The sequence below is a fragment of the Glycine soja genome, chromosome 4 (assembly GCF_004193775.1).
Source record: "Glycine soja cultivar W05 chromosome 4, ASM419377v2, whole genome shotgun sequence".
Lineage (NCBI taxonomy): Eukaryota > Viridiplantae > Streptophyta > Magnoliopsida > Fabales > Fabaceae > Glycine > Glycine soja.
The window spans coordinates 13,068,193-13,081,261 of NC_041005.1; the positions used below are offsets into that span (position 1 = coordinate 13,068,193).

General features: G+C 29.0%; 1 protein-coding gene and 1 pseudogene across 1 annotated transcript; one reads left to right on the forward strand and one right to left on the reverse strand.

Annotated features, from left to right (window-relative positions):
• Positions 1-1,992: 1,992 nt before the first annotated feature.
• LOC114410576 lies at positions 1,993-5,143 on the forward strand (annotated as a pseudogene).
• A 2,031-nt stretch (positions 5,144-7,174) lies between these two features.
• On the reverse strand, positions 7,175-8,206 carry LOC114408120. Its single transcript, XM_028371227.1, has 3 exons — positions 7,918-8,206; positions 7,677-7,820; positions 7,175-7,496 (listed from the first exon to the last, which is right to left on the reverse strand). Exons 1-3 carry the CDS (start codon positions 8,185-8,187, stop codon positions 7,272-7,274), a joined length of 639 nt encoding a protein of 212 aa, XP_028227028.1. The 5' UTR covers positions 8,188-8,206; the 3' UTR covers positions 7,175-7,271.
• Between the last annotated feature and the right edge of the window lie 4,863 nt (positions 8,207-13,069).

Here is a 13,069-nt window from a genome sequence, read left to right on the forward strand (position 1 = left end):
ATCTTGAAGAAGCACATTTGGGCCTTGGAATAGCCACAACATGAGGAAGCCATTGATGTTGAACAAATAAAGAGAAATAATTTTTGTTCTTCAACACCGAAAAGAAAAGTCCTGTGAGTAAACAACCAAAAACACTTCCCTTTCAAAGGTCTTTGAATTAGTGCTTCCAACGACAGTTTTCCAAAACTGTCACTATAATTTTTTTTAATATTTGCAAAAATGCCACCAAATGTTTAACTGACTATAGTTTTGTTAAAACCATCATCAAATCACCGTTGTTGTTGAAGCGTGTCTTTTTAGTAATGAGGAAAGAGACAAAGTTTTATCATAAAAAACAATGGCAAAGTTTGATTATCGACAAAAAAAAAAAGTGGGTAAAAGCCAAAAGTTATATAGGAAATATTTTTTTTAATGAAAACATAAAAGATAAGAATACAAAAATTGAATTTCACTCCTAAATTTATATTAAGTGTTTGAATTTACTTGTTGGATTTTGGTGTTATATTTCTCTTTTTTCTAATTTGTTCAATTTTTTTATGCTTATAATGGTGTATTGTTTCTTGTTCTTGTTTCTTATTTCATTCAATTCTTATTTGTGTGTTTGCCCTGTTTCTTGTATGCCTTTTCAAAAACGATAATAAATGCCAAAAGTTAAACAGAAAATAAAGTAAACGAATAATATAATAGAAATATATTTTTTATTTAGAAAGAAAACAAAAAATTAATCATATATTCCCTTTGTGTCAAGGGGTAGCTTAGTTGGTTGAGTAAGGGTGCGTGAGTTATTATTGTTATTGTTGTAAGTCCCTTGACACTATCTTCGATTCTCATGGATAAAAAAAAATACTTCATCTGTTTTAAAATAAGTGTTGCATTTGAAAAAATTATTCCAAAATAATTGTCATGATAGTTTTTAAGGTAATACTAATTACTTTTTTCACTAATATTTCTGACAAATTATCACTTCAACTTTTCAATATAATATTAAAACTACGATTAGTCTTGTAAGATTTTTATTCTCTTTAACCTATTTATTAGTTTTTCTAATCTGTGTAAAATAAAATTGAAGACACTTATTTCATAACGGATGAAGTATTATATTTAATGAATACATGTAATAATTAAGGGGGTGTTTGGTTTGATTGTTTTCTGTTTTTATTTTCACTGGAAATAGAAAATGGTAATGAAAATGCGTTTAGTTGGATTTTTGAAAACATTTTCAGTGAAAATATTTTCTCAAACGAACCAAAAACTGGAAACAATAAAATCTCATTTTTCAGTGTTTTAAGTTGAAACTAAAAACCTCATTTTGGGTAAAATGAAAACGCAGTGGTAAGAAATGTAATTTTAAGCAAATCTAAAAATACATTTTCTTTTGAAAACACATTTTCAATGTATTTATTTCTTGAAAGTAGAAAACAAGAAGTCAAACCAAACATGTTTTCAGAATTCTAATCTTTTAAAAATGAAAACAGTTTACAGAAAATGAAAACAAAAAATGAAAATGAAAACCAAACACACCCTAATATTGTAGAAAAAAATCATTTCTTTGTATATTTACAAAAATACTTTATTAATTGCATTAACAACAAGATAAATTATTTTTAAGTTCATTTTAATGTTTTTAATTTTATTACTTTAATAAATATTTTATGAATAGTAATAACTAAAGTTATATAATTTTAAATACATTCTATTGGTGCACTGACGAAAAGTTAGAAATGGTACTTTAATATTAATTAATTTTAATTAATAACTATAAATAGTATTGAATTTAAAAATTGTTTCATTATTAGTTTTATTATTCTCTACTACAATTTTTTAATAAAACAATTAGTTTTCTATTTTTTGAAAAGAAACTACTATTTTCTTAAAATATCACTTTTTTATAATCACTTTTGTTTTTTTTTTTTCCTTTAAACATACTGGCCATTTTTAGGTTGGTACATGAATATCTAAAAGGAAAGAGACAATGTTTTGCATAAAAAGGCAATGTTTGATTATCAAGAAGAAAATAAAGGAAGGAGGCTAAAAGCCAAAGGTTAAACCAAAAAGATAAGAATACAACAATTGAATTTAACCCTTAAATTTATATTTTGTGTTTGAATTTACTTGTTAGACTTTGGTGCTATATTTCTGTTTTTGCTCATTTGTCCAGTTATATTTCATGCTTATAACGGTGGATTGTTTCATGTTATTGTTTATTATTTCATTCAATTCTTATTTGTGTGTACACTGTTTCTTATTTGTCTTTTCATAAAGAAAAAATATGAACAATATAATAGAGATACATTTTTTATTTAGATAGAAAATAAAAAGATTATTTATATACTACCTTTGTCGTAAAATAAGTGTTGCAATTGAAAAACAATGTCCCAAAATAAATATCATATTAGTTTTTCAATGTAATATTAATTATTTTTTCCCTATTAATACACCTAATATATGACACTTTTTCAATATAATATTAGTACTAGGTTAGTTTTGTAAATTTTTCATTCTCTTTCATCTATTTATTAATTTTTCTTAATCTAGACTGACAATTATATCACTATTGCAAAATATTCTTTTTACGACATCGATTTTACGTCGGTTGATCGAAAATCGACTTAGCAAGAATGGCGATGACATTTTTATAAATAAATACAACAACTTTACGACGGTTTTGTAAAAGCCGTCTTACAAAACGATCTTAGAATATTTTTCACTCTTTTAAATATTTTGTTTCTCCCCCACTCCATCATGCTCTCACTCTTCGACTTCCCTTCTCTCTCTTCTACTCCCCCATCTAGGGTTCTTCGCGCCGTTGCGGTCTAGTGAACGTGAACTCCCTTTTCACGATTGTCGTCTTCGTGGGCCTCTCCCTCACCACCCCGGGCCAAACACAGCCTTGAGAACCACTCCTTCTGCGACGTTGGTGTTGATGTAGCCAAAAAGCTCCTTGTCTTCAAAGTGGTGTCGTTTAGCTTCTTCCTCTTATCGTCGCTGGTGGCACACAGGCTAAAGCTAGCGCTGAATCTGCTCAACAACAAGGATGTCGACGAGGCCTTTCGGGCCCACATCAACCTTAAGGCCCGACATGGTTGGCTCCACCATTGGCTTCATCATGGGCTGCCTCTTGTTCTCTCTATGGTCAGCGTCATCGAGATTCGATTGAGAATGTTGTCTTGTGGGAGCAAGGCCGTTGGGCATGCCGTGGCTGTGATGGTTGTGTTGTTCTCCTCCGCTCTCGTGGTTAACTTGTTTTTGTATAAAAATTGGTAAGTGGGAAAATAACGAAAAATACATTATTTGGAAGGTGGTTAGCTTGTTTTTGTATCAAAGAACATGCTGGTTGGCAGTCTGTCAAGATATTTTGGGGCAAATAATATTTTTTTCTGCAATATTTGTTTGCTTATTGCATGCTAAATGACAAATGGCTTTCTTATCTTTGAGGGACAAAATCAAAACTGCCCTTAGATATTAGGGAAAATTGGCTCTTTAATATTGTCTAGTGTTAATATAAGAACAATGACATTCATTTTTTCAGCTTTTAGTTTACCTTTTCCATAGTAATAGTTTGATAAAATCAAACTATTTTTATCAACATATAAATTTAATCTTTTAATTGTATTTTTGTTGCTAGCATTCACTGGCTCAACAGATACTGGAAAAATTGTACCCAAACTGGCTACAAGAAGCAATCTTAAGCGAGTGACATTGGAGCGTGGAAGGAGATTGCCTGTAATAGTATGTGAGGATCTTGATGTTGACAAGGCTATTGAACTTGCACTCTTTGATCTGTTCTTTAATTAGGTTTATTCAATCACTTCATTGTACCTCAATATGCATGTGTCAAGAAGAAGCTTATGCCTAATGTTGGATGCTTTATAGGGGCAATGTTGTTGTTCCAGGTCACCTACCTTTTTACATGAGCGTGTCTATGATGAGTTCTTGGAGAAATCAAAGAAACAGGCTTTGAGACGTGTTGTTGGTGATCCGTTCAAGAAAGGTGTTGAACAAGGCCATGTAATTTTATTTTTAAAGTAACCACTGTGTTATTGCATGTACTTGACAAGTTTTTTTTTTCTTTTTGTTTCCTCCTTAACAATCATGACTTCATGGGAAAAGTTAAAGTTGTGAGTGCATGTTAACATCGGTTTTTGGGAAAACTGATGTTGTTTGTAAACATCAATGTCGGTTTTTAGTAAAAATCGTTGTTGTTTTTTAGATTTTTTCAATGTGTTTACTGTTTTTTTAGTTACCCCAAATTAACCTGCAAATTTAAAAGCAGAACCACAACAAATAATTTTTAGTCTGTTTTTAAACAATTTTTAGCAGAAATTCCTTAAAAATTGAATATTTACTATGAATTAAAAAAATATTTAATGTGCATATAACATGAATTGTAAAAAATGTAAATAAGTACACTACAATTGCAAAACTACTTAAACACTAATTGTTTCATTTTTAACTTTCAAATAATAGCTTGCCTGTTGGATGCGAAGCGCCTCCAATCTCTTTGGTTTCAATGGTCTAGCATCATTGAAATATGGCATGATATAATAAAACATAAGTTAATAATATATAATACCAATTATAACAAAATGAAATACATTTGAATTAAACAATTATCATTTTCCAATTATTCTTGAAACTTCCTAAGATTATAGTTGACATTCGGTGCATGACGTAATACTCGCACGCGGTACTTCCTTTTTGTCTATTACACTAAATACATTATGAAATTTAGATATTCAATGTTAATTTCAAATTAGTTTACACAATATTAAAATATAACTAGAAGCATTGTTTAAATGACTTACTTTAACAACAATCCACCTAGCAGTAGCCTTGGATTTACTTTGTGGAGTATCGTCAAATCCTTTCAAAGCATTGTTCAATACAAACATGGATGTGAATTGCACAGTTAAAATATTGATGTTCACAACTAATGCTAATGTAAATGTATTGAAAAATATAACTGACCTGATAATAATTCCTTTCAGGAAGTTGCCTAGTCTATTATGCAACGAACAAAACCAGATGACAACATTTTCCTTTGTGCTGATACGAGTAGCTGAATGACCATCCTCAGGCTCAGGAGGTAGTGCGAGTACCTGTGATTGCATCTACGATTGAAACTGGGATTGCATCTGGCTAAAGGACAACATTACTTGTCGAGTAACTTTTTCTGTGATCGACTCCTCCAGCTGGTCCCTGATTTTTTGCGTCAACTGCTCCATGTCTTTCGGAGCCATGGACGAACATGTGTGGGAGGTCCTTGGAGCTGGTCCAAAGTATTGTTTGATCGTGACATCGGCTCCAGTAGCACGCACACGACCAGGGTGTTCTGATTGGCCAATGACAATAGTCAGTACATCTTAACGTCCATGGGCGACAAAGGAATCCTGTGAGGCCTGCTCCTCCATGGAATCCTATAAGGAACACATTTATTTGTTCACTCAATCAAAAAATAAACATAAACAATTGCAATTGACAATTGAAAGTGATTTACAATCTTGTTAACAATTTCCTTTGCCGCCTCAAACATCATTTGGTCAGTTTTCTTGGTGTAAGTCATTTTCCACTTCACGTGTCGTCTGATGGAAGATGACACATTGGTTACTTCCTAACCTATATTTTTTTATACTAAAACTTGCACTTACTTTAAAATTTTATAAATTTCAGTAGTTATGTATTTACTAATTTTTATTTCCATATATCATGAAATTCTATTGACAATTGCCTTTATGAAATGCAAAAAATTTACATCTTTTTTCTAAATAAATTAATAAAGTAATTTTGAATCTTTCTATAAACATTGTTAAGTGGACTTGCAGCCATAGTCAATTAATACAAATGGACACAAATTGAAAGGAGGGTTGCGGATTGGTGACAGAAAATTCAGCTAAAGATGAAAATTGGCTAATAAATTTAATTAAGTGCTAATCACAATATTGTTAACTTAATGACTTGCTGATATTAATTTATGACATCTAGAAATAATTTAGTACAACTCAATTTTTTTAAAACTCTAAAAAAGCTTCCTTGATTGTGCATTTTGAAATTGAATTTAAATAATATTATTTTATACAACCACGTTTAAACTAATTAAATTTTTGAAGGATCTTTGTTATAACTAATGATGACCAACTATCATTATTCTTGCTAATTTCTTGACTTTTATTTTTCACTATTGTAGTATATTCTTATATTATCAAATCATAAGTCTAGATAAATTTCGATGGAATTTTCAATTGAAACTCCTAAAAAAAATAACATTTATTTAATTATGTTTTACGAGAATAAATTTAATTTTCACTTGAAATATGTGTAAATATGTGACGTGGAGGTTTCAAAATAGATGGATTAATTGTTTGTCATATACTAAGTGAATCTCTTTCCATAACTCCCATATTTGTGTGAACGAAATTATTGTACGAATAGATAGCGAATCGTGGTTTACATGCACAAGGTATCATATGGTGGGATATAGTCCAAAGCTTTTATTGCTGATACTTCTGTTCAAGATAAGTTGAATATGCCTAATTATAGGTTTTGCTATTTTTTTTTATTTGCATGGATTTGGTTTTATTTCCTCCTATTTTTGTTGTTATTTCCTTTTTAGATGAACAAATTTGGTTTGCGGGCATATGATTGATTGCCCCTATGGTGCCGACATAATTGGAATGATAGGGTTTTATCATGATGCTTTTGCAATCCTTTGCTTAAAAAAATATCCTCTTTTAAATTGAATTTTGAATATGATAATAAAATTATGTATCTATATTCTTTTAATATATCGTCATTGTCATCATCTTTATTATGCTCTTAATGACATATAATGTTGAGCTTTTCTTGTTAAAAAGTAAGAGAAAATGTTCAAGCATATAACCAAATGTATGACAAAATTATAATTATAAGTATAAAAGGACAACTAATTAAAAAATATGTTATTTAGAAATACCTAAAGAATTAGTTTGTGGGTTCAATTTGAAATGTGTTCATAAAAAAAACATGTTTAGAGCAAAATGCATAATACTCCTTTAAACAATCGGACATTTGAATATCAATTGAAAGGAAAAAAATTATGTCATCTCTATTGTCTTTTGTTCATTCCTCTTGTATGCACCATATGATGGAATATAAAAAGGAAATGAAAAAGAACTCCGTATTGAGATATGGACAAAAGGAGTGTTGATGTTTATGTTGTCATGAACCAACTATCACAAAATAAAATAAAGCACTAAGTGAAGGGACATGAATAATTTAAAATTACATTTTTAATATCATTGTGGTAGTTCCTCTGCCAAATAGATGTAGAAATGTCCCATAGCTCCAGTACGAAACTCATTTTTATATCTAGATTCTAGAGTCAAAATTTCACCATCATGAATCTTGATTGAACCCGGTTGTGGATAACAAACAGACATTCCAATGAGATAACCTTTCTCATTTCCAGCCTCTTTTCCTGTTCCATATTTTGGTGTTGATGTACATAAAGTCCTTCCATCCTAAATGGTAGAAGAACATAAATTTTAGAGTTGAAGATGCATTGTTATATATGACCTTTTACAATAATATGGAATTAGAAAATTTATTGAATAAAAAGTCATTCACAAAAAGTTTCACAAAATTAATACGTAACTAATAACAAATGGTTTATAAGAATGGCGAAAAATACTGTTCATCACCTGTCCATATAAAGTTGCATTTACAACACCTGAATGCATATGAGCAGTGCCATAAATTAGATAACCTCCATTTTCCATTGGGATGTTTGCTTTTTGGACATGAGGAGAATCACCACCACCACCAGCTGGAATGGTATACTCTGCCTGCAAGGAATTAAGATTTACTTTTGTTCACTCACTCTAATAAGATTGAAAAGTATATTGTTTTATCATAAAGTACTGTCTTGAAAAACTTATCTACCAGACAATCATGAAGTATTTTGGAACCATTTGACCTCACTTTGTCGGTGGAATCAAGTATGTAAACCTTAACTGGTATTTGGTATATGTTCCAATCAACCCAACTAATTTTGTATCTTAAGGAAACCATTCTCCTTGAACCTTGAAAACCCTCTATTTGCTTGCATTGTAAGTTGTCCTGACAACAAAAGAGACCTCCTTTATAATTTGTAGTCAATCTTTGGTTATGTATATCCCTTGTGACATTATAAAAGTCCTTCGGGAGATTCATATTGTCACATCTACATTGAGTGCAGGTTTTCTTATCTTGTGCACCACGTGTATCAATGACCATGATGTTGAGCAACCATTTCTCCTCATATCCATTTTTAATTTTTGTTGGGTTACCTTGTTCTATAGCAAAAGGATCGGGAATTTTTGAGGTTGTTCCTCGTGATTCTACTCCAAATCCCCAATAATGTGGAAGAATGCCACCATTACATGTGCCTTCGTTTCTTTGGAAAAAAGCATCCTCAGGACGACGAAGCTTAGGATTAGGTGACATGGTAATATTTTGGTGGTACTTTATTGCAAACCAATGATGAAGGTAAGTTTCATACGAAGGTATAGAGTTCCCTTCTTGGTCAACTAGTTCCGCATCAAAACTCTTAATTCCAACATGACCTTTTGGAAACTTTATATTCTCAAATGTTTTTGTTGCAATTGATCCTGGTCCCATTTCAAAACTCCCAGTTACAAAAATAGCTGTCTTGATATGATTTTCAGGCTTTTGATATAGTGAATATGATGTACTTGGTAGCAACAATAGTATTGAGAATGAAAGTATCATTGCATTAGAGATAAACTCCATGTTAACCTGAACATAAACAAGTAGTGTCACAAAATTAGTAATGAATTGTCTATGATGTTATTTTTTTAAAGGTAAGCTCAATTACATATAATTCAAACACATGATTAAAAGATTAGGTAGATTGATAAGTAAGTTTGAAAAAAAAAGTATATTGCTTACCATATGAGAAGAAGACAAAGGATTGATCATGATGAAGATTTGGTCTTTGTTGAAAATTAAAGCAATTGTTTAGATAAATTGGTGTACATACGATGGTCTTGTTTGGTGCTTTTATAATAGAAGATTTTGTAGCAATATAACTGGCATAACTAAATGTAGATTTAATACACACGTAAAATGTTTATTTCCATTTGTCGCTAAAGCATGTGTTTGCAATCTACAGGTAATGATTTGAACAAAATTTATTAATAATTGTTAGTGACTTTTATGAAACTACAAATCATTAAGCAACTGTTTAGATCTATTTATGGGTACAATAATTGGTGTCAATTGATACTTTATGTAAGAATTAGTTTCTATAATAATTTCAATCCCTCTTCATGGTAAACTTTTGTTTTAGTTTTTTGTTTCTTTTAATTATAAATCCAAAGGTGGGGGAATGTGTATACATTACTTATTAACCAACAAATTAAACTCCTTTAAAGCACGAAATTAGTTATCTCACAATATTATGTAGTGTCTTTTTAATGCCAAATAAGATTTTAAATACTTTTTGTTTTTATGATATGATTTACAAAATCAACATGTTAGGATTGTCTCTTTTAAAGAATGAAACAAAATAAATATGCTTCTTCATATGAATACAAGTTTGCTTCCACGTTCAATCAAATATTATTGGTGATTACTTTTCTGTTTTTTTTTCAAAAGAAATAGAAAATACACATCTAACATTGAAAAATATTTTATTCATTAAAATTTTCACTAACATATCTACTTGTAAGAATACATAATTTGGAAAATGAGATTCTCACTCTCCCCATTTTCTCTATTAGATATTCTCAATATTTCAGCTCTTTTTCTTTTCAATATCTTTATCTCTAAATTGAATTTCAATATTAAATTTTGAATAATTACAAGTAATCTTATATTGCAATTTAAATCCCAAATTTAACCCATATAATTAAATATGTTTATTGCAATTTTCTGATTACAATATAACTTATATTAGAAAATATTTACTTATTTTAAATTTTAATTATACATAAATAAGAATTTATGTTATATAATATTGGAGCTAGATTCCTAATTTTGAATTAAACAATAACCCTAATTTAGTTAATTTGAAATTTCAAAATATGTTTATTAAATAACAATAAAAATTTACTAAAATAATTTATGATATATTTTTACCATGAGCACTTAGATTTTTGTGATAGAAAATTGTGACATCCTTTAACATGAAAATTTTGTGTGTTATTATTGATATTAGTATAATTAATCTCACTGTTTCAAAATAGTAGTCTTTTTAGGTTCATTTTTTCAAAATAGTAATTCTTTTGACTTTATATAGCTATTTTTTTTATAATACTCTTATATCTAGTTAAGAAGATTAATAAATACTTTCCTTAAAAAAAAAGACATTTGTCATAAAAATATGTTGGTCGAGACCTAAAGGATAGAATATATTTGTTATTGGTAGATAGTGGCACAATTAATGCCAATAGTAGTTGAAAAACTAAGGATATTTTTGTCTAAATTTTTATAATTGAATGTTTTCTAATATGTATGAATGACTTGAAAAGACTATTATTTTAAAATAGAGGGAGTGTATATTATATTATATAAAGTATATTTCTAAAAAATAATTATGTATTTGATGATACAATTTCTAAACTTAATGAAAATATTTTTTCCAACGAATAATATAGTTCCTTCATCCCCTTTTTTAAGAGATTATTTAGATATTTCCTTATTCATTTTCATATGACTCTGTTCTAATTGGTCGTTGCATGAATTATATTTTATCAAAATAACCTTAATTATTTTAGTGCATGTATCATAAATGCTACCGAATGTCTCTTTCTCTCTCTTATGATTGAAAAAAGAAAGAGTTTAATTTTAAGAATTAAAAGACCACTACTAATATTCTCTCTCCATATACATTAATTATTTAAGGGTTTCTTAAAAAAAATATTACAATTACAGACAAATTTATTGCTTAAAATGAAATTAACCAACTTTCTTAAAATGCATAAAATAGTTAATGTTTTATAATTAGTATGATTACCCGTGTAATGTAACATTGTGATTTTTCTAATTCATGATAAAGTGATTGAAAATAATTATAAGAGTTAGTTTAATTTAATTTTAAAGAATAATTAATAAATATGTGAAAATTTTGTGTGTAAGATTCAATAGAAAATTTTATTAGAAAAAAAATTGAGTTATACACTACCAGTTTAAGAATACACAACAGTGAGAACAATTAAAAAGAAAACAAAATTGACTAGCACTTGTTTTACAGTCAAAGAAAAAACACAGAAAATGTGGCATTTGCTACACTCAATTTCATTCACTTGATTTTATAATAAATGTGTTACAAGAGGTGTTCTATGCAAATAGATGTAATAAAAATATTATAACTTTATCGTTAAGAGACAAAAATTAGATGGTGCAATAAAAGAGATGCCACCATGCAACATGTGTACAATTGTTGGATGCAGTCATGATAGTCCATGTGTAATGTGGAGCAACTTGCAAGGGAGGTGCAGGTGTAAATGTTTTAGGCAATGATAGATTTCTTATGTAGAAGCAAACTATAAATACATACATATATATATATATATATATATATATATATATATATATAGGATTATAAATTACTGAAGCAAACCACATCTTCTTACTTATTCTTGTATTATTCTGTTATGTACGATGAAGTCCGCAGTACCTCTTCTCCTTCCTATTTCTTCTTCTTTCACTTCTCAAAATACATACACTTCCAATTTCATAATTATAAGTTCAAGGAGTATTCCAAAGCTAAAAACATGTAATTCTTTTCTTCGCTTGATCTATACTATTGGTAAGTTATTCTTAATCTTTCTCTTGCCTTTCCCTTATCAAATCTGGACATTTTCCTTTCTCCTAACCATTTCTATTTTCTATGTGGTTCATGGGAATGGTTTGTTGCTAAATTAATGATGATTTATTAAAGACCCTATCCAAAGTGATAAATTTCTTCACCTATCACTCATCTAAACCTCTATCTTTTAGCATCTCTTTGAGGTAAGGGAGCTGACTCTTTGTTTGTCTCCTTTACATTGGTTGCTTAGTGTAAATAGGAAAATATTGAGTGTTGTTGTTTTGGTGATAGAAGATATGATCTTAATATGTTTTCGCAAGGAAAAAGAGAAAAAGAAAATGCATACTGGAGTTGGTGAGATCATTATGCGCATAGGGAAAAAAAATTAGCATGAAGTTTGGATCTTATGATACCTGAAATGGAAGCTAAGCTATATAAGTCTATACATGCTTATTGTTTTTACATGTTAAAGTAGAAAGACTATTATAGATATATATTATGCCTATTCTTGCAAAGTTATAAATTACCAACCGTGAATCATTTGAGATTTTGATATCATTGTATGAGGAGTAGAATTGTGAGCCATATAGGGACTATTTGAGTACTATTGAATGGGTTCAAAACAGATAACGAAGTTAGAAGGAATAAGATACTTTACTTTCCATAGGTAGATAAAGAAAAAGAATTTAAACTAAGAACTCAAGTTTAGATATTATCATAAAGAAAAAGAATTTAAACTGAGAACTTAAGTTTAGATATTAAGGTAATTATTTGAATGAATTATAAATGGTATAAAAATAATAATAAATAAATAAATTGTCTAAAAACCTATTCTTAAAGAGTGTGCAACCGTTACACAACATCACTCTGCCTTAGGCACTATAAGAAGAAAAAGTAAAAGAAAACTGAATTTTTTTCTCTCTAAATAGAATGATGATAATTACCATTAAATAATAAGTTTAACGATTCGAAAAACAGGAATCGTGCTCAAAATAGATAGGCATATTGTTTAAAGTTTAAAACGTTTCCTTTTATGATAGCTCTTTTTTAGTGACTATATAGGAAAAAGGAGAACTTTGTAAGTAAGAATAGTCCTAATAAAATCTAGAGAAAGTGACTGGATATGTTATAGGAAAAAAAAGGAAAAGAAATTATTATTCACAAAGATGTGAATTATGTATTTAAAATATTCTAGAATAGTCTACAATAGGCTTTAAAAAAATGGCGAAGTAAATTAATTTAATTATCATTTTTAAGTTTCATTTTAATGGAATTTTCTAA

Bases quoted from the DNA above. Each gene is read 5' to 3' on its own strand.
- LOC114408120 (XM_028371227.1), bottom strand. From the start codon at position 8,187: ATGAATCTCCCGAAGGACTTTTATAATGTCACAAGGGATATACATAAC. The intron at 7,821-7,917 runs GTAGATAAGTTT...AATTCCTTGCAG, and splicing joins AAATACTTCATGATTGTCTG to GCAGAGTATACCATTCCAGC. The intron at 7,497-7,676 runs GTGATGAACAGT...TCTACCATTTAG, and splicing joins ATGCAACTTTATATGGACAG to GATGGAAGGACTTTATGTAC.